Genomic DNA, 26,036 nt, shown 5'->3' with positions numbered 1-26,036 from the left:
CGCCCTCGGAACCCGAGCTCGACGTCTACGGTCGGACTACTACTCCCGAGAGGCCCCGCGCGGGCCTCCGCTGATTGGTTGCTCGGCTGTGCGCGGGGAGGGGGCGCGGACCCCGAGAGTGAGCGAGACGCGCAGTGTGCGCGTGCGCGCGACGGGCGCGATGGCTGCGCTCGCCCGGGTAGGGGTTCTTGGCGCCGGGCGCCGTCTGTGGAAGCTGCATGTGCGCCTGTCTGCGGGCCTCCAGGGCTGCGGGCTCCGGAGGGGCTACATCGTGGGCAGCGCTGAGGTGAGAACGTATGGGGTCTGCACTCGCAGGGCCTGCGGGCGGGAGGGCCGTGCGGACCATTGAGCATCCTGGCCTGGGGCCGCCCTCCGGGAGACCGTGGAGCCGCGGAACCCTTCGTCCTTCCCGGAGCGGTGTCCGGGTGCGCACCTTCCACCCGCCGGAAGAGTCCATGACCGGGGAAAACGATCGGAACCAACCCCAGGTCAGCTTCGGGTGGGTTCGTAGCTCCTTTCCGCGCGTCAGGAATGTTCCTCAGCAGTTAATTCGTTTCCACTTCTGTTCGAAGTAAGGGCTTGTGGATTCCTATTTCTAAAAAGGTAACTGTTTGAATATGACCAGTAAACTGTACGGCTCAGGTGTGCAGCCGTCTAGGCAAAGGAGCTGTTATTATTATTGCTACTACTTCTATTATCATTATCATGTGTTATTGTGTGTGTGAGAGAGAGGGAGAGGGAGATAAGTAGGTATATGCAGACACGTTAGAGAACAACTTTGGGATTCTCACCTTCCAGCGTGTGTTGTGTGAAGACTCATGTCTTCAGCCTTGCACAGAACAGTCTTTAACAGCTAAGCCGTATTGCTGGGCTTTGATTTTTTGTGTGTGTGTGAGTTTTCAAAAATTATGAGAGAGTATGAATTTCATATTTTTAATCTTCCAAATAAACAGTCATGCGTTTTGGCACACTTGCTTATCTCTCCCGATTTGTGGCTTTAAGACTTTGAATCCTGGAGTCCTCATTTCAGCCCTAAACTGTGTGGCAATCTTTAAAAGAGGCGTTTTAAACTGAACCACAGGGCTATTACCATGCCTAACAAATTTCTCTCAACTTACTTTGAAATTATAAGTGAATAGATTTGGTGTGTGTGTGTGTGAGTGAGTGTGTGTGAGAGAAGCCTCAGTATGTTCCCTAACTGACCTGGAATTCACCCTGTAGACCAGGCCAGCTGAGACTCCTGGAGGATCCATCCATCCTCCTGCCTCTGCTTCCTAGGCGCTAGGGTTTCAGGTATCCAGAACAGTGTTGGTTGGATTCACAATGGGACAAAAATAAAATTGAACTGCTAAAGTGATTTACCGTTTGGGAAACATCTCAAGGGAAGTGCTTCTCAGCTGTCCTTTGGGTCACACAACAGCCATTACTGAACACCTGGGGGGGGGGGGTGGCTAGGCACAGCGTCTTGCAAGTTTATAGAGAAATCATATCCTCTTATCTGTTCAGACCTGTGTGCTGATTCTCTCTGGGAAGAGTAAGATGATAAAATCAGAACACAAAAAAAAAAAAAAAAAAAAAAAGTAAGGGCTTCTGTGGTCACTCTGAAATTTACCCATGAGTCCTAGTTAGGACCCCATTAGGAGGTTTTTGAGCCATAGGGAAGGGCTGCAGGGATCCTGAGAGCCACTGGGTATGAATGAAGTGCCCTGATTAGGGGAAATAGACGGATTGGATTACAAGGGGCAGACGTCAACTAGCCAGAAGTGTGACCAGACAGAGACCTCAGTCCCTCCTAGAACCCTGCTTGCTTTCAGGAACAGCCCAAGGAGTAATGAAAAGGTCCAAGCTTTGCAGCTACCTCAGTTTGAATTGGAATTCTGGCCCCAGCACTTGCAAAACCAGCAGAGAAGCCTTTGACTCATTATTCTCTCAGAAGTTGGTTCTTTGATCAGGGGAAGGAGCTGAGAAAAGAGCCCAGGGGTCATACAAGTTAGGTAAATCATTGGTCACATTCTTTGTAGTTGGTTTTTGTTTTGGTTTGGTTTTTGTTTGTTTGTTTGTTTTGGTTTTTATTGTTAGTTTGGTTTGGTTTTTTGATGGGGGAGGGAATACAGTTTTGCTAAATAACATGGCATTTGGAGATAGACATTTCTCAAAGTTTGATAGAATAAATAAAAATACGTTTGTTATATGTTTGGTTTGGAGCCCAGTATACTCTCCTGAGCTAAGGTGCGGTGGGATCAGCCTTGGAGGCTTTTGGCTTTGTTTGTGTATTTCCTGCATGCATGAGAGACTTGCTATTTTCTGGTGATTAGAAGTGATAGTCTTACTGATTTGAGTTGGTATCCCCTTTTTTCCAGTTTTCCTGCCCACTCTCAACTTGGCCCATGGGCTAAGCCTGGGAGACTGTATAAGCTGGGTAAAGGCCACTCCCCTAGGGGCTCTTACCTGCTTAGTGGGAGGAAAATGGAGCCATTACTTAGTCAGTCTCCTTCTTAGCTTACCTGATACAGAAAGTCATAACTTCCTTTCCTTGATCTATGCCCTCCTGGTTTCCCATCTTACCTGGACTGCTGTTTCTCTGAGGTTTCTGACTGGTTTTCATGTGTTCCACCCTTAAATGCTGCTGTTCTTCCTACTTCCCTCAGAACAGAGACTTTTAAAAAAATTCTTTTGTTGGGTAGAGGCGACACACATCTTTTATCCCAGCACTCAGGAGGCAGAGGCAGGGAGATCTTTGTGAGTTTGAGGCCAGCCTAGTGTACAGAGGTAGTTCCAGGGCAGCCAGGGCTACACAGAGAAACCCTTCTCAACAACAACAACAACAACAAATCTGTGTGTAGTTGTATGTTCTGCATGTGGGTATATGGGTGTGTCTGCATGTGAGGGTGTGTGTGTTTGCATGTGGGTATGTGTGTCTGCATGTGGTGTGGGTGTGTGTTTGCATGTGGGGGTATGTGTGTCTGCATGTGGGGGTATGTGTGTCTACATGTGAGTGTGTGTGTCTGCACACCTGAGTGCACATGCCTTTGGTGGTCAGAGACATCACATCTCCTGGAATTGAAGTTGTGGACAGCTATGATCTGCCTAATGTAGGCGCTGGGAACCAAACTTGGGTCCTCTGGAAGAGCAGCAAGTGCTCTAACCACTGAGCATGTCTTCAGCCTGACAGACATTTTCATCTGTAGTCCTTCCTGACTGCCACCTGCTGCTCCTCTTTGGTTCACTGATGTACAACATCAGCATCAATCTTTCTTTCATGGTCCCCAGTCCCCAAAATAAAACTCATGGTGATTCCTGTTGCTCTTTTTCTCTACCCCTGCACCTAAGTAGTTTTCAATTCCTGAAGATTTTCTTTCCTAGTAATAAGGTGCCCTTTTCTCTATCGTTGTGTAATGTTTCATTTTTTAATTTTGTTTGTGTATGTGAATTATATAAAACAGTGAGTTTCAGTATGGAGTTTTTCTTAGACACAGGTAATGCAGTAGGGTGTAGATGGTGGAGGTAAATACAACGGAAACCTTCCTAGAGTCTTCTTGCTTTCCTGTCTCATCTTTTTAAAAATTCCATATATGAGGAAAAACTGTGGTGCTTTTCTGTGCTTGGTTTGTTGACAGAAAGATCAGTTCATCCATTTTCCCGATTTTTCCATTCTTGTTGCTATTACCCAAAATAAAGTCACTACCATTGCTGTCTTGGTTGCAGAGGGTCCCCTCTTCTCACCTGGATTCCCTTCAGTCTGTCTGTTCTTCCCTCTAGCCAAAATTCCTCTGTAATCAGGGCTGAGGATACCATTTTCCTTTTTCAGATTTCAAGGCATTGGACCTTGTGGTTAGCCCTCCATCCCTGTAGGTGAGGTACACTGGTTCAGACCTTTCTCACTACCTGTGTTCCTCAGCTCTAGGGGTAGTTAGTGCTCAGCAAAGACTGTCCTGGGGCTGTGTTTTCAAGTGTCCTTTCTCCTCATCTGTAGTCAGGGGCTATTTCTGTCCTGCCATACTGATTGGGCTCTTTTGGAGAGGTGATGTTTTGTTTTGATTTACATTTATTTATTATATGTGTGAGTATATGTGTATATGCATGGCACAGTTCATGTGTGAAGGTCAGAGGCAACTTGCAGGAGTAGGTTTTCAGCTACCTGATAGATTCTGTGGGTTTAACTCAGCTGGTCAGGCTTTCCTTGGCAAGTGCCCCTACCCACTGAGCCACCTGATGACCTGATGTTTTTGAAACACTGTTTCACTGGGTAACCTAGGCTGGCCTTGAATTCAGAATCCTCTAAGTCTTCCAAGTGCTAGGACTGCAGGCGTGCACCACCGGACTTAGTTTAACAGTTTTGAAAGGTGAATTTCATATTTAATGCTTTCATTGATAGCTCAAAATTCTCTTCTAAGAAACCCAGCCTGTTTACAATACATGTAATTATCAGACTCACAATGTTGAGAGCTAGGGATATAGCTCTTGCCTAGCATGTGTAAGGTCCAAGGTTCTATCTCTTGTTATTCTGAGAACTTAAAAACTTTAAATGGATTCCTATTTGTAAATAGGTTTAGTGGTTTGTTTTCTAGGCTAGCTGCTCATTCTGTCCTGTAATTAAGAAATGAGAGACTGGAGTCCTGTGCTGGTTTTTGTTTATTAAGACAAGTCTCACTGTAAAGCTCTGGCTGGCCCCAACCTCCTAGTGGTAGGACTAAAGGCCTGTGACAGCATGCCTTTCTTACCTGTGGTTTGGCTTGTTCACCACTGACAGAGCTCTGTGCGTAGACTACATGTGTTCTAAGAATGGCTTGACCTAGTTGGCACCAACAGACGAGAAATGGCAGACAGGTTAGGCTAGTTCATTTGTTTTGATAATTGAGAAATATCTTTTATATTAACAGGCAGTTTATAAACCAAGAAATGGGCTCTTTAGAAACTGGGAAGTAGAGCCTAGAAGTGGTAATGCACACCTTTAATCCCAGCACTTGGGAGGCTGAGGTAGGTAGATCTCTGTGAGTTCCAGGACAGCCAGTTCCAGGACAGCAAGGGCTACACAAAGGGACCCTGTCTCAAAAAAGAAGAAGGAGGAGGAAGAAGAGGAGGAAGAGGAGGAGGAGGAGGAGGAGGAAGAGGAGGAGGAGGAAGAGGAGGAAGAGGAGGAGGAGGAGGAGGAGGAAGAAGAGGAGAAATGAGCTTTTGTTGGGGAGGCAGGACCTTGGGCCTTGTGCATGCTGGGTATAAGCACCACCACTGAGCTATGTCTCCAGCCTTGAATAGTTTTTAAATATTTAAACTAATGAAGTTTAATAATTATCTATATTGCAAGGATGAAATACAGTGCCAGTGGCCGTGTAGGTTGACGTGTTTTCCAAAAGGACTGACTGGGGAGTTAATTTTCCACTTCTAGCATGTGTGGTTTGGGGATAAAGCACATAGTGTCAGGTTTGGTGGCAACTGCCTGTACCCGCTGAGCTCGTCTCACTGGCCAAACTAACTTTTTATTGAGTTAAGGACTCACTGTATATCCCTGGCTGGTCTGGAACTTGCTGTGTAGATGAGGCTGGCCTTGAAGTCACAGAGATGTTTTCCTCTACCTCAGGAATGACTAATAACCTGATGATCTGATCTAAACTTTCTAAAATAGATGAAACAGTGTTACTGGTTTATTCACTTGGAATGTTGTGGAACTAGAAATGAGATTTGGAGAGTGGACTGTCTATAGACTGGCAAGTCACCAAAGAGACACCAACTAAAAAAATGTAAGATGGGCTATCGGGCACAGTAGGCCATGTTTTAATCCCAGTATTTAGGAAGCAGAGGCAGGTGGATTTCTGAGTTTGAGGCCAGCCTGGTCTATGGAGTAAGTTCCAGGACAGCCAGGGCCACACAGAGAAACCCTGTCTTGAAAAACCAAAACAAACAAAAATAGAAAGATGGAAATAAAGAATAACATGATTGCATTTGCACATGTGTGCATGGAGGCAGGAGATAGTTAAAGTGTATGTAGTAGGTGCCCACGTTTCCAGAGAACATACAAGAGAGATTAAGACCACCCGGGAGAGTTGGGAATCTCTTAAAATACTTAATTAATTAACAATTGAAGTGTTTCATTTGTTTAAAACTTTGTGTATGTTGTTACAGTAAAATGAGCACATTTTCTTTTTAAAGACAAAATTATGTAGCCCAGGCTGCGTAAATGTACTATGCAACTGAGGCTGGCCTCTTAGGTGCTAGTATTATGGGTACGGCACTGAACATGATTACAAAGTGATTTGGTCTTTTTGAAAAGTGATGCTAGAAACTGAACGTATCCTCAAGCACACTAGGCGGGTACACTTGCCTCCAAGGTATATTCCCAGCCTCTGGAACAAAGTCTTCCCCCCAAACTTTAGTTAAAAAATTTAAAGCAGGCTGGACAGTGGTGGCACACGCCTTTAATCCCAGCACTTGGGAGGCAGAGGCAGGTGGATTTCTGAGTTCGAGGCCAGCCTGGTCTACAGAGTGAGTTCCAGGACAGCCAGGGCTACACAGAGAAACTCTGTCTCAACCACCCTCCCCCCCCAAAAAAAAAAAATCAAAGCATATACTGGATCTATTTTCAGAAAAGCCGTTTCTCATACGAATGGAGGGTGTGGTCACCGTCCACCTGAGCTGAGCGTGTTCTCTTCTCAAATTTACATTCCCCTGAGTATGTCATGGCTTAGACTTGGCTTAAACTCTTGGCACCAATGTCCTGACAGGAATGCTGATGCCAAAAGTAGGGAACGCTTCAGGAATTTGTGTGTTGTCCTTGTGCGGGGGGCCGTGCTAATCTCTGTCGTGTTCCAGTTGTAGTGTGTGTGCTGTTGAAGTGAGCACTAGAACAAAGCCTTAGAAGGTGCTATGGCTGGGCATGGTGACACGCAACATGGTGACACGCAATTGGAAGGCTGTGGCAGGTGGATCTCAGAGACTCCAAGCTAGCCTAGTCTAAATAGTGAGTTCCCGGCTGGCCAGATCCACAAAGTGAGGCCCTGTTTCAAAAAACAGAGAGAGGTGGGGAGTAGGGGGAGGGGAGGGGAGAGGAAAAGGAAAAAGAAAAGATGGGGCCAGATAGATGGCTCAGCAGTTCGAACACTGGGTACCATTACCAACATCCACATGGTGCTCACAATGACCCATAACTCCAGTTCCAAGGGCTCTGACACCCTCTCTGACCCCTTCAGGTATCAGACACACATGGTGCATAGTATGTACAACCAGGCAAAACACTTATGCATAACATTTTTTTAAAAGATGGCTATGAAGGTCAGTGTTTTTGGTTAAATTGTTTATCTCCCAAAGAGAACCAGGTACAGAATTAATGTCTTAACATAATTCTATGGGGTAAAAAGGAATAAAAGAGAAAATATAAACTGGTTGTGCTAAAGCGCTGGGCTCATGTTTTCTTTGGATTCCTCTATTTCCAATTTTAAATTGCTTATATTTATTTTGCTTTTCCAAGACTGGGCCTTGCTATGTACCCAGTGCTCACTTCAGATTCACTGTGTAGCCCAAGCTGGACATGCCTGCCTCTGCCCGCTGAGTGCTGGAATACAGGTGTGTGCCACTGTGCCTGGTGCCAAGTGAATTTCAGTGAGGTAGTTCTGTGTTTGATAAACGCTCCAGGTGGACTTGGCTGGTCAGAAGTCCCGCCTTGGTACACGCAGTGGTAGAGTTCATGTGCAAAGCTTGGTCTCTAGCACTGCCAGAAGAGGACAGGAGAGAAAGCAGGCTGGGCCTTCCTCTTTTGTTCTTTCTGATGCTATGTTCCAACAGTGGACTGAGGATGAACCTTCCTATATGAGGTTGGTTGTTTTCCTGAGTTTCTTCTGTCTCTTGATTCACACGGTGCCGGTTCTCTTTCCTTCCCTTCGTAGCGCTCTCCCACCTTTGGCTTACTGTTCGACATTGATGGGGTGCTGGTTCGAGGCCACAGAGTGATCCCAGCTGCTCTGGAAGCATTCAGCAAGCTGGTAAACTCCCAGGGGCAGCTTCGGGTACCTGTGGTTTTTGTCACAAATGCTGGGAACATCTTGCAGCATAACAAAGCCCAGGAGCTGTCAGCGCTGCTGGGGTGCAAGGTAAGTGGCAGCCAGAGGCATGGAAACCCAAAATCAGATTCCTGTCGGAACCTCCACTCCAGCCCTACATCTCTCTCGGTTAGGTTAAGGCACAGTTGGGGCAGTGAGAGTCTGAGACTAAGTCCTTAGAGTTCTAGCCTAGACTTGTGATGACATCAATAGTCTTCATACACATATGTACACACGTGGTTGAGTGAGCACAGAAACCTGGCTTGTGGGGCTGAGTGTGGAGTTCAGGTGATAGAATTTGTGCCTAGCATGTGTGAAGCTGTGAGTTGGGTCCCAGCATGGCATTACTAGCTATAGTGGTGTACACTCATCATGGTCCTTGTTCAACTAGGCTGGGCTACCGGACATCCTATTCGGGGGAGGTGGGAAGGGGACAGGATTCTGCCCTTATATTTTAGTGTTTGTTTTTGAGACAAGGACTCATGTATCTGTAGTAGGTGGCAATGTCTCTGGATGTCTGGCCTCACTTTACTAATTGTGGGATCACAGCTGTGCAGCACCACACCTGCTTTACGTGCTGGGGATTAAACCCAGGGCTTCATGCGCTAAGTGACCACTCTGCCAGCTGAGCTGCAAAGATCACTTGTATTCAGCCACCACAGTGCAGATGGAGCTGTGCAATAACAGCTCTTATTAACAGTAGTGATAGGAAGAGTGGCAGCCTGAGAGGCTGAAGCAGCAGGGTTATGACTTACAGGTGGCTTGGGCTGAATAGTGAGACTTTGGGTCAAGAAAATAACAAAAATCCCAACAACGCACAAGGCTCACAGATGTACTTCTCTTAGGGTAATATCCTCTGAGAGCATCTTCTCCCCTTTTAGTTACTTACTGCATCCAAGATGGACACCTGCTCGGTAGTTTTGAGCAGGGGTTCTTTGTAACCAAGAGTCAATAAAGGCTGGTTGATGGAGGTTGAATTCAGGATAGAGGCTGAATCCAGTACACTGAAGCCCTTTCCATAAAGGGCCCTGAAAGCATTCTGAGGAATCTGGTGTGGTTATGCACACTTCTCTTTACACAGAAGATACCAAGGAAAGAGGATAACCCAAGTTTGGGTCCAGCCCAAGCTGTGTAGTGAGATCTTCATCTCAAAATAATAATAAAGACTACACTGTTGGAGTTAGTGTAGATGTTGAAAAGCTAAATCTTGCCGGGCGGTGGTGGCGCCTTTAATCCCAGCACTTGGGAGGTAGAGGCAGGCGGATTTCTGAGTTTGAGGCCAGCCTGATCTACAGAGTGAGTGGCAGACAGCCAGGACACAGAGAAACCCTGTCTCCGGAAAACAAAAACAAAAACAAACAAACAAAAAAGGCTAAATCTTGGGAGCTGGGGAGAAGACAGAGTGGGTAAAGTGCTTGAGTGTGATCTCTAGCACCCACTTGAAAAGCCAGGCTTGGTGGCACATCTGTAATCCCAGGGTTGGAGCAGGTTGGAGACATTGTATCTCTGAGGCTTGATGGCCAGTCAGTATAGCCTGTCAGCTAGTCTGGCAGAGCAGGGAACTCCAGGTTGAGTGAGAGACTCAAAAAAATAAGGTGGAGAGTAACTGAGAAAGACAGCCAGTGTTGACCTTAGGTTCTCCACACATGCATCTTCTCACATACATGTGCACACACATGCATACAACACAAACTAGATCTTGGGCTGGGGTATTCGTCACTGATAGAATACTTGCTTTTAATTTGTAAGGCCCTGGTTCAGTGCCCAGCACTGCAGAGGTAAGGGTAAGCTCAAGTTTTAAATAGAAGTGAAAGCACAATGTCAAGGTCCAAGACAGATAGATTATGACAGACCAGTGCTTCTAAGTACACTATCACTGTCTCAGACACACCAGAAGGCATCAGATCCCATTACAGATGTCTATGAGCCACCATGCCGTTGCTGGGAGTTAAACTCAGGACCTCTGGAAAAGCAGTCAGTGCTCTTAACCACTGAGCTATCTCTGCAGTCCCAGACCATGCTTGTAAAGTCTGTGGTTTCCAACAGGGGTATTAAGAAATCTCAGACAGGCCAGGCGGTGGTGGCGCACACCTTTAATCCCAGCACTTGGGAGGCAGAGGCAGGTGGATTTCTGAGTTCGAGGACAGCCTGGTCTACAAAGTGAGTTCCAGGACAGCCAGGGCTACACAGAGAAACCCTGTCTCGAAAAACAAACAAACAAAAAAAAAAAAAAAAAGAAAGAAAGAAATCTCAGATGGATCTGCTAAGCCCAGCAGGATCTTACATCTGATAATACTTCTTTTATTTTATATGTTGAGAATTAAATTTGGCAGTCCCCTACACACAGCTGAAGGGTTGAACCCATAGTCTCTTACACGCTAGGCTAGTTAGTACTGTCATTCCCAGACCTAGGTAAGTTCTTGTTGCTATGTGGCTAAGTCTTAGCAAGTGGCAGGTTTTTTACAGTGTTTTATTTTTAGACCCCTCCCATCCCCCCCCCCCCCCCCCGTGACAGACCCCAGTGGCTGTCTCCCTGTTATTTTTTCTCAACCCTATCTTCCCCTGCTTTCCTGCTCCTTGGTTATCTCTATAGGTGGATCCAGACCAAGTCATTCTTTCTCACAGCCCCATGAAACTCTTCCTGCAGTACCACAACAAGCAGATGCTAGTGTCTGGGCAGGGGCCCCTGGTGGAAAATGCCAGAGCGTATCCTTTTTGTTTTGCTGTTCTGGATGGAGAGGAGGCTGAAGGCTTGGGGTGCCAGAGTTGTGTGGTGGGATGATGGGAAACAAGGATAAATGCTTTGTGTGGTCGGTCCTTGAGACTGCTGGTGACAGACCACATACCATATCAGAGTCATCTGTAAAGCTTAATGTACAGAGTCCTTTGTTTTAATCTTGAGGAATCTTGATCTGTTGTGTCACCAGTAAAAACTCAATAATCTCTAAGCCAACGATTCTTAGCCTGTGGATTGTGACTCCTCTGGGGGTCACCTCTGGGGATACAATGTCTCCAACCCCCATTTCACGGGAGTTACATATCAGATAACATTAAATTTTACATTATGATTTATAATAGCAAAATTATAGTTATGAAGTTGCAACAATAATTTTATGGTTGGGGTCACCACAACATGTGGAACTGTATTAAAGGGTTGTAAGCTATCCTCCTCGGGCAGCTTGTTCATGTGCTCTGGATACTTTCTGGGCACCATGCTAGGCTGTACTCCAAGGCAGGTTGGAACCCAGGTGAGAGCATGGGGAATGTGACTTACTCAGGGAGTTGCACTCGGGAGGGAGAAACACACCCGCACACAGCAGAGGAGTGGTAAGAGAGTGCGTGTTCTCTAAAGGAACAGCTAGGGTAAACACACATTATAAATGGGATTTAGTCACTTTTCGTACACAGTAGGAGCTGGGTAGCAAGGTCTGGGAATGAGCCTCAGTTGGGGAGTATTTGTGTATCGTGCACGAGGCCTTGGTTTGAATCCCAGGTACCACAAAGAAGAAAAGATGGCATAGGGCCAGGGCAGTGGTTCATCAGGTAAAAGCACTTGAGTTACTTAACCACCTGAGTTAGATCCCTAGGTTCCTCACAGTGGGAGGACAGAACAGACTTCCGAAGTTGTTCCACCATGTCCCTTCCCCAGCTAAACACATGTGTTTTAAAATTTGAAAAGATGGGCTGAGGGATTGAGATTGGCTCCAGGTTGGAGTATGGAAGTGCAGAGGGGACACTTCTGGAGCAGGAGCAGCCTTTAGCTTTAGGGGATTGGGTGGTGCCCTGGGAGGTGGTAAAGACTTCTGGGAAGACAAGGTGTCTCAGAATGATAGGAATTGTGATTAGTGGACAGAAAGGTAGGCTGGGATGGACAGTCTCATCCTAACCTCCAAGCAGTGGAGAACTGGTGCAGGCTTTACTGCTGCTGGGCGGATCTGTAGAATGAGCATTTGGGGAACACTGGTGTTGAATGTCATCTGAGACTAGTTAGGATGGGGTGGAGTTAGTGACAGGAAGATGGAGGCAGCTCTTAGAGGAGAGCAGGCTGGAGCTGACATGGTCTTCTGCATGACCATCCCTTCCTTGCTGAATGGGGTTTGACTGTCAGTGTTTACTGCTTAGTTTCCTCTAAGTATTCGTGACTGTTGTGTGACTTTTCCTGGGGAGATGTGAACAACGTCTATGCAGCCCAGATAGGGAAACAAGGACAGACCATGGGCTTAAGGAGCCAGGCAGTTAGTTGGGATGAAAGGCAACCACTTCACCAAAAGGCATACCTCAGAAAATCTGAGGTGGCATGGATGACTGGTGAAAGCTGCACCCCCCACCCGGGAGCTCCCGGCACAGCTTGCAGGCAGCTTGGCTAATGGGGGTGTCTCTTCCCCCAGAGTCTTGTATAACCATATGAGGGAGGTACTTTAAGCAGTGCGGGAGGGAGGTGTGGATCTGGTAACTTTCAGAAGTTCCTACCTCCCTCCAGGAGTTCGGAATGTTTCAATCCAGAGGGAGTAGCTATTCCCCAGTTACTTGATTTTGCCTAGCTCCTCCCACCCAGTACTTAGGGTCGTATTACTCAGGAGCACCAGTTTGAATGGCTCTGAGCATGGCATAAGCTCCTTGAGTACACAGTGGGGTTTGGTCTCTTGTTCTTTGGGTCTTGCTGGTGTAGATAGAATCTAGTTTCTGGAATATGCCCTGGTGGGCAGCAAGAGACTGCGCTGGTGTTGCATGTGTCTGTTCTGTCTGTGCAGTCACGGCCTGCACTTGGTGCCTGTGGGATTTATGATAGCTGCCTGCCTGCCATGGTCTGGACTGGGTTTGGTTCTGCCCTCTTGTCACCTGATGTATCTATAAAAGCATCTTCCCAGAACTGTGTAGCTTTGCTTCCCTGATCCTGCTACAGACTAGGCTTCCAGAATGTGGTGACAGTTGATGAACTACGAATCGCCTTCCCAGAGCTGGACATGGTGGACCTTCAGCGGAGGCCGAAGTCCATGGTAATAAGGACGGTGGGTTACTTCACTCTTCACAATAGTCTTGGGCTCTTTTTGTGGTTGTCTTCCTGTTTCTTCTCAGTGTTGGTTCCCTCTGTTGATCTTGCCACCCTTCTGCAAGGAGCTGCATATTGTTTTATGGTGCTTCTGCACTGGTCTTCTTGCAGAGGTGTATCTGGCTGAGGATCAAGTTCCCTAGATAGATAAGAATGTCTGAGAGAAGCAGTGGGCTTCACACTCTGGCCTTCTGCTTTGTTGGAATTACCTAGTAACTCTGCTCAGAGTCTTGGCATTTGCTTCAGTTAACAGTGCAGTTTGGTGGCTTCCCCAGGTTTTCCTGGGGAACCATTAACCTCTGTAAGTTACTCACTCCGGCTCCTTATCCTGAAGCATGGCCGGGCTGCCTTATGAGGAAACTGGTGACTCTGCCTTTCCACTGCCCTGATGTTTAGCCCAGAGTTGAAAAGAGTGGCTTCATTCCTTTTGCAGTTCTGGTGGCCAAACCTAGGGTTGTACAGGCTTGGGAAGTCTCTGCCAACTGAGCTACACCTCAGCCCACGATTTCTTATTTCTTGGGATCATCAGTTCCAGGCTACTCTTTGATCTATTGGAATATGACTGCCTGTCCCCTAACGTGCCTCTTGGCCCATTCCACATAAGATTTTTTATACATTTAATAGCTTATGTTAACAATTTAGGATTTGATGAAATACATTTTTAGAAAGATAAGCTTACTTCATTAATTTAATGGAAAATAGGTCATAAGTTCTCCTACCAGTATTCTCTAGCCATAGAGCAGATCCTGTCCTTTGAGAGCTCTCTCTTGAGTCACTAAAATTCTGAGAAGAACCAGAATATAGAGTGAGAACACATCTCAGAATAGCTCCAAGACTGAGCCTGGCACAGGAGAGGTGACTCATGCACGTCAGCCAAGACTCGGTGGTTCAAGGTAGAGTGAGGTGGTTCAAGGCTGGTGACAAGAAAACCTAGAACTGGCATAAAAATGAGAGTCCTTGTGCCCGGAGAACTCCTCTCCCACAGGCTGCCTCCTCCTTTAGCTCCCTGATTCTAGAGGCCCTTGCTTGACAGGACTTTGTTTTCCGTCCTGACTGGAGAAGCACAGCTGACCACCATCCCTCTTGGCCAACTTCCCACATGGCATTCCTCAGCCTGTATTGAGTCCAGTCTGGACCTTGGTTTTCTTTCCCTGTGCATCTTCTTCCTAAGTTGTGTCTTCTTGGCTTGAGCTGGTCTTTGGGGGTGGTCTCTGTCTGACCTGTGGGGGGACCTGTCTTTCCTGCTACTTAACCATGGAGACTAAATGCTCCAGGAGTGGAAAGTGACTAGCATTGATGGGCCTCTTCTTTGTCTTTTGGCAGCACCTGAGGAATGACTTCCCTGTCATTGAAGGTAAAAGAGGCCCTGTGCCTGGGTAGGTGTGGGTTCTTTGTTTTCTCTCTCTCCTTTCAGACTCTTATGCAGATGGTGTATATCAGTGCACATCAGGACCTGGGTCACCTGAGGGCCCTGGCTGTCCACTTGGTACTCTGAGACATGCATTGGGGGTTTCTCCTTCTCTACAGTGTTTAACTTACTTGAAGAATGATAGTAACTCACAAGAGGTCATAGGTATGGACAGTCTAGTATCACTTAGGTCTCCCTTGGACAATAAAGACATTGTAACTTCTTGTTGCCATTCTGAAGTAAAATAACTTTCCTATAACTCATATCGGAAAGTAATCAGTGGCCAGTGGTAGTGGTGCATATTTGTAGCCTCCCACTTTTGGGGCTGAGGTGAAAGGATTTGAGTTCAAGGCTATCTGGGCTTCACAGTGACTCTTATCTCAAAACCAAAAAAGTAGTTTAGTGCAGTATTATGCCCTCGCTGTACCAGGGAGTGAAAGGAAAATGTCTTGGTGACACATTGGTGTTATAATTATCTGAGAAGTAAAATGAGTGTTCTAAACAAAGTGACCAGGAATGTTCCAGCAATGGATAAGGCTGTTAGAGCTTTAATACAGATATGTGGGCAGAATTGCCACTGGGAAAATTGATTTCTAAAATGGTGAACAATTCTTGGTCATTTTTTTGGTTTTGTTTGTTTTGGAGATGGGATTTCTCCGTGTAGCCCTGGCTGTCCTAGAACTTGCTCTGTAGACTAGGCTGGCCTTGAACTCACAGATTTGCTTGCCTCTGCCTCCCGAGTGCTAGATTAAAGTTGTGTGCCACCACTGCCCAGCTAATTCATGGTAAATTTTTAAGAAATATTAGGAGTTTCTTGGTTGATTGTATGATCACTTAAACATTGTTCAAACTGCACAAACATATTTTGAACGGCTGGAGAGATGGCTTAGCAGTTAACAACAGTTGATACTTCTGCAGACCTAGAATTGAGTCCCAGCACCCACATGGCAGCTCACAACCATCTGTAAATTCAATTCCTGATAAGTCAGGTACCTTCTTTAGGTGTCCACAAACTTGCATCAAGTATGCACATACACACATGCTGGAAAACACTCATACACATAAAATAATATAAATAAGTAATTACAATGCTTTGTGGTTAGATAGAAGATGGAGTTGCTCCAACAGTTATGGATGAATATTGGGGCGGGACCTTGGGTACCGCTAGGATAGGATAGTTTTTGCCTGTGTAGAGTTATCTGCTAGCTGGGCAGTGATGGCACACGCCTTAAATCCTAGCACTTGGGAGGCAGAGGCAGGCGGGTTTCTAAGTTCGAAGCCAGCCTGGTCTACAGAGTGAGTTCCAGGACAGCCAGAGATACACAAAGAAACCCTGTCTCGAAAATCAAAACAAAACAAAAAGAGTTCTCTGCTGAGTGTTCAATTGTGACAATCAAAATAAGTCCTCTTATCTTTTAATTTTAACTTTATTTTTTAAATATTTGTTTTTGATAACAGGGCCTCTATATAGCCTTGGCTGACCTAGAACTCACTGTAGACCAGGCCACCCTCAAATTCACAGAGAGCCACCTCCTTCTGTCACCTGAGTACTGGGATTAAAGAGTGCCCAGTTCACACTTTTATTTTTTACTTTTATTTAGGCACATATATGTGTTCGTGTACATGCCACATGTGTTCAGGGACCTGTGGAGGCCAAAAGAGGGCATTGGATCCTTGGTGTTGGAGTTACAGGTGGTTGTGACCCATTGGACATGGGTGCTGGGCGTTGAACTCAGTCCTCCACAGGAACAGCCATTGTTTTCGACTACGGAGTTCTCTCTCTATCCCCTTACTTTGCTTTGTTTTGGTACAGAAGCCTCACTCTGTAGCCAGGACTGGCCTTTATCTTTTTTTTGGGAAAAAGATCTCATGTAGTAATCCTGGCTTCTGATCTGTGGCTAGATGAGTAGCCAAGGTGACTGAGCTGGTTAGCATCCCATCTCCACCTCCCAGTGCTATTACGTAGGTGTGCGCTGTCATGCCAGACCTTAGTTTTATTTATTTCGTATTGCTAGGGTTGGGATTTAGGGCCTTGTTCTTGCTAGGCAAGCACTTGATTACTGAGCCATACTTCCAGGGCCCATGGTTGTTTTTCTTTCAAATATAGTTGAGGCAGCTGAAGCTTAGCAGTAACTACCACAGTTCCACAGGAGACTTGGCTGTTAGGATCTGAGCTTAGGGACTCCTTATTCGGAGTTCTCATGCATGGCTCAGAGATGGGACTGAGGGAGGCCAGCCCCTGTAGAGTACAGTGGAGTGAGGTATGGTGGGTAGGGCCCCATCCACAGAAGCAGCAGCAGGAGATCTGCTGCTTCTGTGAGACAGCAGGGGATACAAAGGACACCCTTTGGGTGTTCCTTGCTGGGCCCTGGGCTCTGTTCACCCAGGGCACACTGGGACATGGCCAGGGATGCTCAGATGTGCACCTTAGTAACGACCTACAGCTCTGGGTAGGTATTGCTAACTGGCCTCTGTAGTCTCTGAGGGACCTTCAACCCACTACCACAAAGGGCAGGGCAAGTACCCTGCTCCCTCATCTCTGTGCCTTTGATTTTTAGGGGTCATCCTTCTTGGGGAGCCAGTCCGCTGGGAGACAAACCTGCAGCTGATTATGGATGTCCTTCTTAGCAATGGAAACCCTGGAACTGGCCTGGCAACAGCTCCGTATCCCCACCTCCCTGTCCTGGCTAGCAACATGGATCTCTTGTGGATGGCCGAAGCCAAGATGCCCAGGTAAGGACATGATATCCCTGACTTTTACTCATGAGCCTTGGAAATGCCACCATAACCTGGCCTCTAAGTGTAAAAGCTTTCAAGAGTTACTTCATGATAATTATTAAACTAAAACTACAGATTGCTGAGCATGAAGATGTGGTGAATGATTTTTAATATGTGCCCCATTCCTAATGACCTCAACATACCATCAAATGGGCAATTTTAAGGGAGACCAGTGGGTATACATTCAAGGTTCTTCTAGTGCTGGTCCTGTCACTTCTGTGTTTGCTTTCATATGTGCACCCTAGGGATGGGAAAGCTGGGATCATAAACCAGGACTATTCCCATGCTGTAGAGCCAAGAGCTGAGGCCAGCTGTGTGGCACCTGTGTCGTGGCCTTTTCTGGACTGATCAGTACCTCTTTTGTGGCCCTCAGGGTGCCTGGCCGTGAAGCTAGCTGATGACATAATATAGTATCTTCTCACTCTGCCACAGACTTCCAGAGGCTGTGCGTAGTCAGCACAGGGTGGTCTAGACCCAAGACTCGGCCTCAAAGAGGCGGGGCTTCCTTCCTGTGACTCTCCCTCTCTCCCTCCTTTTCTTTCTCTTTCTGTGATCTAGGATAGCACGGTACCATATAGCCCATGTTGACCTCAGCTCCTTACCTTCCTGCCTCTATTCCCCCATGGTTCCTGTCACATTTAAGGTGTATGTGTAGCCTGAGGTTAGATGTTTTCTCTGAGTTAGTGCCTCAGTTTGGGTTTTATTCCTATGAAGAGACACCATGACTAAAGCAATTCTTACAAAGGAAAACATTTAATTGGGGCTGGCTTACAGTTTCAGAGGTTTAGCCCATTATCATCATGGTGGGAAGCATGGCCGTGTCCAGGCAGACATGGTGGTGGAGAAGGAGCTGAGAGTTCTACATCTTGACTGGCAGGCAGCAGAAAGGGACTGTGTTCTACACTGGATGGAGCTTGAACATAGGACTTCACAGTGACACTTCTTCCAACAAGGCAACACCTCCTAATAGTGCCTCTCCCCATGGGCCAAACAAACACTACCTATTCAAGCCACCACAGTTATTATATATTGATCAAGATGGGGTCAGGCACGAGTTAGACATGCAGCTGTGAGTTGAGAAGCACCGGGCAAAACAAAAAAACAGTCCATGGATCAGATTTGAGGTAGGTTTTTTTTGTTTTGTTTTGTTTTTGTTTTTATTTTATTCAAAGAAGCCATATTTGAAATCTTTTTTTCACAAAATTATTTTTGTATTGTTTTGAGACAGTCTCACTCTGTAGCTTTGATTTGTCTGTGACTCACAGTGTAGTCCAGGCTAGCCTTAAAATCATAAGTATCCTCTACCAGCCTTCTGAGTGCTGGGATTACAGGCATGTGTCACCATATCCGGCTTCATTTACTCCATCATCTCAAAGTTAGCTGGTTGTTGTACACAGTGGTAATTCTGGTAAGAGAAGACAGAGGCAGCAGAACCACGTTTGACACCAACGTGGGCTTCACGTGTAGTTCCAGGCCAGCCTGGGATACAGCAAAATCCTGCTTCACAAAATAAAAACAAAGAAACAAAATGAAAATGGAATTCTTTTGTTGTTGTTGTTGTAATGTTGTATTGTTTGAGATAGGGTCTCACTGTTTAGCCTGATTGGTGTAGACTTTGTCCAGTCAGCAAATCTGATTCTTGGAGACCTGGGATCTGAGGACCTGAAAGAACGGGTGGACTACAGTCTGGTGCTGTGGACAACCTTACTGCAGTTTCAGTAAGGACATCCTTACGTGTATACACGGATGCAACAAAGAAGGTTGTTTGAGTTCAGACAAACATGTAAATAAACACCAGGAAGCACATACTAAATATTAACAGAGCAGCTCTTTTTTCCAGATCTTTCTCAGGACAGGCCAGTTTAAACACAATTGCCTGGCGTGTACTATAGACTGTATCTGGGAAAGCAAGAAAGCAAGGCAGGAGGCCATGACCAGATTCAGAGCTCTGTTCCGACATTCCAGCAAGAATAGGCATGTCTTATGAAGTGAATGTAGATGTTTGTCATAGGAGGCATGGAGTCACATCCAGGAACAAAATGCACCTCTTTTTTTTCTTGGAGCCTCTCTCACAGTTCCCTAAGATATTGTTCACCGTGGGTCAGTCTTTTGACTGATTTCTGACAGTCTCCTGTAAAGACAGCTGGACTTGAACTCAAAGAGGTCTGCTTGCTTCTTGACCTCCCAAATGCTGAGTGAGATCAAAGGCATGCATCACCACACCCAGCCAGAAAATGGAATTTGTATGTCGACGAGTGACATTGAATATAACGTGCCAAGCACAGTGTCGTTAGGGATGGGTTAGCAGTGAGGACGGAATGCAGAAGCACTTTACACAAGATGGTGAACTGGCTTTCTTAGTAAAAGAGGTTAGTGTGCAGTTCTTTATTGACGACACGTGTGTCTTTCTGCAGCACACTCCTCAGGCCTTGCCTGCCTAATCCAGAATGGCTGCCTAAGTGTCAGCCGTCATCTCAGCATTCCAGATGGCAGGAAGCAGTCAGGCTGTTAGCTCGCAACGCTGATAGAACACTTGAATAAACAACTTAAAGGAGAAAGATTAATTTCTGCTCTGTTGATTTGGGGCTATGGTGACCCTAACACTGTGACAGGAAGCAGGTTGTGGAGCAACTGCTCCCTTTGATCGCTGGAAGCAGCGAGGCAGACAGGAGGGAGCATGCCTCCGATGACTTGTTTCCTGTTAGGCTCCACTTGCTGAAGACTCTAGCACCAGCCAAGGCATCATCAGCTGGGGACCAAGCCTTGAGCTTTGGGGGCCATGTAAGATCCAGACCATAGTAGGGTCGGGAAGAGCATGCCTCCTTGTTTTCAGGACATTGGGTCAGAGCTAGTCCAGCACTCTGCTTTTGTTGACTGTTTAGTGGGGCTTACTTGTGTAATGTGTAGACAAGTGACCACACCTAGCTTCCAGGAAGGCAGTGAGCACACTCTGGCAGCCAATAGTTGTGGAACTCGAATCGAGCTTAGGATTTGGGATCCGTATAAAGTTAGAACAAGAGACTGACTCCATAAAGTTGTCCTCTGACCTCCATCTGCTCACAGTGGTACATGTGCATACATTAACTTTTTTAAAACCCAGAACACGCCGGGCGGTGGTGGCGCACGCCTTTAATCCCAGCACTTGGGAGGCAGAGGCAGGAGGATTTCTGAGTTCAAGGCCAGCCTGGTCTACAAAGTGAGTTCCAGGACAGCCAGGGCTACGTGGAGAAACCCTGTCTCAAAAAAACCAAAAAAAAAACCAAAACAAACAAAAAAAAAAACAAACAAAAAAAAAACCCAGAACATTATGTTTTGGGAGTGAGACTTTGAGGGTTTTCACCCTAGTTTTGCTACCGTGGGGAAATTGCCTGTTTTTGCCTCCCTCTCTTCATGTGAAATGACTCCGGGGAAGGAGCACAGGTTGGGTGCGTGGAGACAGCTCAGAGTGGCTGGTGGCCTGAAGGCTGCTGCTGAGATCTCTTCTTGGGCAGGTTTGGTCATGGCGCCTTTCTGCTCTGCCTGGAAACCATCTACCGGAAAGTAACAGGCAATGAGCTGAGGTACGAGGGCCTGATGGGCAAGCCCAGCATCCTCACATACCAGTACGCAGAGGATGTCATCAGGCAGCAGGCCGAGAGGCGGGGCTGGGCCACCCCGATCCGGAAGCTGTATGCTATAGGGTAAGTCCACACGGCTCCATTCTCAAGGCTTCTTTTCTTTCCATCTGCCCACACCACCCTGGCTTCCCCGCAGCTGGCTCACACTGCCCCTAGGCTGATCTCTGTTTTGGTAGCTTTGAAACATTAAACTTAGGTTTTCTCTTCTTTGCCCTCTGGTATTGCTGCCCTGCCAGTGATAACCCTATGTCTGATGTCTACGGTGCCAACCTGTTCCATCAGTACCTGCAAACAGCAAATCTTGGAGAGGAGGGGCAACAGACTGGTGGACAACAGAAACAGCGATCTTCAGCAACCCAGAGCTGTGCTTCCATCCTGGTATGCACTGGCATATACAGTTCTCAGGACCCAGGCTCCCAAGTGCCGACTCCTAGAAGGGAAGTGCTTCCGTTCCATGGGCACCGAGACTTTGGCTTCAGTCCAGAGCTCCTAGAGGCCTCCCACATCGTGCACGATGTCAATGAAGCTGTGCAGCTGGTTTTCCACCAGGAGGGTTGGGCTTGAGAAGAGGGAGATGGAGCAGAGACAAAGGGGGCTGTTGGGACATGCGCCTCAGGGAATCCTGAGTGCCAGGCTGTGGTCTGGGTCACAGGCATCAAGTCCCAGCCTGGTTCCTTGCCATTACTTCTTGGGACAAAGAAGACCGCAGCTTTAGTAGCTACACAATGCCCTTGGGTGGCATATCAGGAGAAGGGATGGATTTCTGGGCCCTTCCTGTATGTCTCTTGCAGTCTGACCTCATGCTGGTCCCTTTACCTCTGTGCCTCAGTGTCCTCCTCTCAGTGAGGACCTTTTTTTTTTTTTTTTCCAAACAGGGTCTCACTATTGTAGCTCTGGCTGTCCTGGAACTCACTATGTAGACCAGACTGTCCTGAAAATCCGATCTGCCTGCCTCTGCCTCCCCAGTGCTGGGATCAAAGGTGCATGCCATCACACCTGCCTCAGTAAGGACTTTTAAAAACAGAGCACAGTATAAAATTATGTGGAAACTTGTGGAGAGTCTATGGTCACACTGCTGGAAGCACTGTACCAGGGAGGAGTGTGACTGACACTCTTGGTAGTGTTTACTGTATTTTAGAGTGTTGCCCAGAGACTTTAGGGATTTTTTTTTTTAATTAAAAACTATTCTAATATTTGTTGCATTGTGTCTTGTGAAGGTTTGTATGGAATGTGCTAGAAGTCCTGTGAGGGGAGTTTTGAGAAGTGGTATTCTTCCTGGGCTGAAGAGTTTGTAGCATTTCATTTCCTAAGTATGGTGGGTGTCTCCTTCTGCTGTCTGTCCTCCCACCCCCAGGCGGGGCTCTGTCTAGTGATATCTAGTCAGTACTATTTACACTCTGTCCCCAAAGAGGAATCCTACCCTAGCTTCCCCTTGTCTCTTCCACAAGCTTGGCATTTGTCAGATTTCTTGCTGCTATCGTTTGGATAGCCTTTCAGAGGTCCGTGTGTTAAAGGCTTGTCACCTCTGAATGTTGGAGGACCTTTTCCAGGTTGGGCCCAAGATTTGGACTTGGTGGCACATCCCCCTAATCTCAGCACTCTGGAGGCTAACAGACTCAGGGTCCTGCCCTTGTCTTACTATTCTATTCGTCACTTGATAGGACACGAAGTCCATTTCCTCTGTCTCCCTCCATTCCCCTTTTTCTCACTCTTTTCCTTCCCCTTCCCTCCCCTTTCCTTCTCATCCGGCTGGCCTTGAACTCCTGATCCTCCTGCGTGCTGATCACCTCCCAGGTGCTATAGGTACACTACTGTGACAGACTTTCCTTCGTTTCTTAAAATACTGTCTGTTGACTACGTCTGACTGACTTCTCGACACCTCTGGATGCTTGTTGTCTAGAGGTGAGGAGCAAAGGAGGTGAGGGGTAGCCCATGAAGTAGGAGAATGGAGAGCCGGCATCAGAGAAGCTTAATGAAGAAACTGCTCCGTGCCCACTGGCCGAGGGACCACGGCCGAAACCAAGCACACCCATGCTAGCACCTCACAAATAACAGTCTCCTGTCTCCCAGAGGCCCCCTTCCCATTGTTGGGGCCAGAGGCTTTCTTCTCTCATTTCCCACATTGGCTTTGCTCTTATTGCATGCAGTGTGGGAGCGCAGATCACCTTAGCCTGCTCTTACTGAGTTCATAGCTTCCTGTGGCTCCTGGGATGGGGTGAGGGAAAGACAGACACACAGAGAAGCTTGGAGTGGTGAGCGGAGCTCTGTGATGGAGAAGCCACAGCACCCTGCAAACACATGTTTATTATATACAGTTGAATAGACAGCTGAACAAGGAGCAGCGTTAGCTCACCTCAGGAGGAGCAGGCTCTATAAGGGAGCTGTCTTGAGGCTATAAAGTACCCCAGAGGAGAAAGCTATGGGGGACATTTTTTGCTCTCACTATGAACATCTGCACACGGACCAGAGGAAGGCTGTGCCATCCTCTGTAGGTGTGGATGGGTTGTGTGTGCACTTTTCCTGTGGGCCTAAGGCAAGGTTGGGGCTCTTGACATGGCTGGCTCACGTCAACAACACACATTAGCTCAAGAAAGTCATACATTCAGGCTTCCTCTTCTATTTTATTTATTTATTTTATTATTATTATTATTATTATTATTATTATTATTATTATTTCCTCTTCCTCCTTCTTTTCTTCTTCCTTTCTTCCTTCCCCTTTTCTTTCTTTTTTTGTTTGTTGGAACAGGGTTTCTCCCAAATGCTGGGATTAAAGGCGCGTGCCACCAGGTTCTCACAGCACAAAGGAGCATCCATCCTACCGTCCCACCGCCTTGTGGCCCTAACCTGCTGCTTTTCCCTCCATCACTTCATGCTCGTCCTCCATGCAGATGCAGACGTCCCTTCATGTCCTGCCTTGGGGCCTCTGTTGTTCTGCTCTGTATCTGGCTCACTATGTCCCTTTTTTCTCCAGCTGGTGGGCAGGTCACCTCAAAGACTTTCCTAACTTCTTCACTCCCTTAACCTGCTCAGTTTTTTCCTAGTACTTACATTCCTTGCTTATTTTGTCCTACCAAAAGAAGCTTCAGGGGTTTGGGCCATGTTGTGTCCCCCACACTGGCTTAGCTGGCACCTGGCAGGATTCAGTCTATAGATACTTGTTCAGTTGATGCTCCCTGCAGACCCTGCATGCTTGCTTATAGGATCTCCTGTCCTTGTCGAGGATGACAGAAATGATGACATAGGTCAGCCTGGAATGAACCTCAGCTCAGCCACTCCCCAGCTGTGTGATCCTGTACGCTTTACTTCTTCAGAGTTCTGGTCTGTGCTGTAGGCTTATATCAGAAATAAATAGATGAGGGCTGGAGATGTAGCTCACTTCCTGGAGGGCCTGGGCTTGCTCCCCAGTGCGTCCTAAACCAGGCATGTGGCACGTGCCGTCATCCCATCACTTAGGGGGCAGAGGCTGCAGAACCCACACTTCTGGGTTATTCATGACTGTATTAACAGGTTCAAAGTCAGCCTTTCTACATGAAACTTCAACTCAAAAACAACAATTACGTTTTTTAAAGTACAGACGTTCCCATACAGAACCATTTTCCTAGGCAGTAGGAAGTCCAGGCTTAGCATTTTCTGACTACAAAAAAGTCTCAGGACTGTCCTTGAGGATTTGGGAATTTGTCCCCATTGTCACGGCCCGAGTTACCCCGAGTTTGGGGGCCAGAAATGTCTCGGACCGTTCTGTCAATGTTGAAACCCACACTGCCAAAAGCCTTGGGGGCTAAATTGTTCTGGCTCGTACTACCCCAAGCTGCTCAGGTCTGCGGGTTGGGGTTCAGCAAGAGATAGTGAGAACAGACTCGAGGAATGGAGACCAGACAGATTGTGATTCAATCCCGTTTATTCTTCAGTCTCTCTTCTCTCCAAGCCCCAAGTCTTGAGTTCCTAGTCCCTAGTGCCTCCAAGTTCCAAGTTCTTTCTCCAAGTGCTAAGTGCCTACTACCTAATAATCTTCCAAGTGCCTAATTCCTACTCCAAATTGTTCTCTCTGAAGTGTCTGATTCTCTCTTCCTCTTCTGTCTGCCTCTCACCTTTTATATATCTCACTTCTAAGCCACGCCTCTAAGTCACGCCTTTAATCATGCCCTTAGGCCTTGTCTCTAAATCTGATCTCTAAGTCATGCCCTTAAGTCACACACCTTTAATCTCACATACCCAAGGAAAGATCCTGGGTATCTAAACCAAGATGTTATCAGAGTGTGCTCAGCTGTTGTAGGCTATTGTAAACAAGCCTCTTGTCAGGGTATATGGCTCAAGATGGCTGCAAGGATGATAGCTGCCTTCTGTCGGCTCCCCACACCCCATCATCCTTGGTTCTGTGCATTCTACAAGGGAGAAAGGAGCAAAGAGTTTCCTTCCCTTTGAAGAACTTTCCGGAATATTCCTAGGACTTCTAGTTCTGTTTGTTTGACTACAGTGTGGTCCCGGCACCACTAACTTCAAGGGACAGGGAAAGAGTACAGTGATACTTATAAAATCCAGGCTCTGGGACCAGAGGGAGGCTCAGTGGGTAAAGGTCCTTGCTTCAAAGTCTGACAGTGACAGGAGGAGAAAGCTGACTCCTGCAGGTTATCCTGACTTCCCAGTGTACACTGTGGTACATGTGCCCTTCCTCCCTTAAGGAAATAATTACAAGAATTTTTCAAATGTTAAAATGAGTCAGGTTCTACATAGCAGGATTGATATTGGAGTGCATTCTGGACCAGAACCAAGGAATGCAACTACAGCCTGGTACCTTGAAGGCTCTGTTGTTACTGTTGTTCATCCTGGGGGGTAATGGAGCTCAGGTCTCTTGAGTGTGCTAGGCAAGTATTCTACCACTCAATAATACCCCTTGCTGTGTTGTTTGTTTTGGTTCATTTTTAAATTTACTTTTCGTTTGTTTTTGAGACAGAGTTTTTCTGGGTAGCCCTGGCAGTCCTGGAACTCACTCTGTAGACCAGGCTGGCCTTGAATTCAGAGATCCACCTGCTTCTACCTCCCAAGAGCTGAGATTAAACGTATGCACCACCACTGCCCAGCATTTAATTTACCTTTTTATGTATCCTAGGCTAGTTCCAAGCTTGCTAGGTAGTCAGGATGACTGACCCTCCTTC

At 46.9% G+C, this 26,036-nt stretch overlaps 1 protein-coding gene and 1 non-coding gene across 4 annotated transcripts; one reads left to right on the top strand and one right to left on the bottom strand.

The window, feature by feature from the left end:
• Window positions 1-5: 5 nt before the first annotated feature.
• On the top strand, window positions 6-22,081 carry Hdhd5 (haloacid dehalogenase like hydrolase domain containing 5). Of its 3 annotated transcripts, none has more exons than XM_034511226.2 (8): window positions 6-286; window positions 7,878-8,081; window positions 10,624-10,736; window positions 12,934-13,027; window positions 14,404-14,434; window positions 17,047-17,221; window positions 20,758-20,946; window positions 21,120-22,081. In XM_034511226.2, the coding sequence occupies exons 1-8, from the start codon at window positions 161-163 to the stop codon at window positions 21,445-21,447; spliced, it is 1,260 nt and encodes a 419-aa protein (XP_034367117.1). In that variant the 5' UTR covers window positions 6-160; the 3' UTR covers window positions 21,448-22,081. The 3 variants fall into 3 exon arrangements, with proteins under 3 accessions (XP_034367117.1, XP_034367116.1, XP_076796580.1); XM_034511225.2 differs by having other exon boundaries at window positions 12,934-13,039; XM_076940465.1 differs by lacking the exon at window positions 6-286 and adding an exon at window positions 293-488.
• Window positions 6,733-6,837, bottom strand: LOC117715911 (U6 spliceosomal RNA). Its single transcript, XR_004607695.1, has one exon. It is a non-coding gene; the product is annotated as a U6 spliceosomal RNA (small nuclear RNA).
• Window positions 22,082-26,036: the final 3,955 nt, after the last annotated feature.

Source organism: Arvicanthis niloticus, chromosome 9 (assembly GCF_011762505.2).
Source record: "Arvicanthis niloticus isolate mArvNil1 chromosome 9, mArvNil1.pat.X, whole genome shotgun sequence".
In the NCBI taxonomy this organism is placed as follows: domain Eukaryota; kingdom Metazoa; phylum Chordata; class Mammalia; order Rodentia; family Muridae; genus Arvicanthis; species Arvicanthis niloticus.
The sequence above is the reverse complement of the archived record's forward strand: the minus strand, read 5'-3'. Positions and strand labels throughout refer to the sequence as shown.

Coding starts and splice junctions, on each gene's coding strand:
- Hdhd5 (XM_076940465.1), top strand. CDS start 297: ATGGGGTCTGCACTCGCAGGGCCTGCGGGCGGGAGGGCCGTGCGGACC. Junction 489..7,877: donor ACGATCGGAACCAACCCCAG/GTCAGCTTCGGG, acceptor TTCCCTTCGTAG/CGCTCTCCCACCTTTGGCTT. Junction 13,028..14,403: donor AGCGGAGGCCGAAGTCCATG/GTAATAAGGACG, acceptor GTCTTTTGGCAG/CACCTGAGGAATGACTTCCC.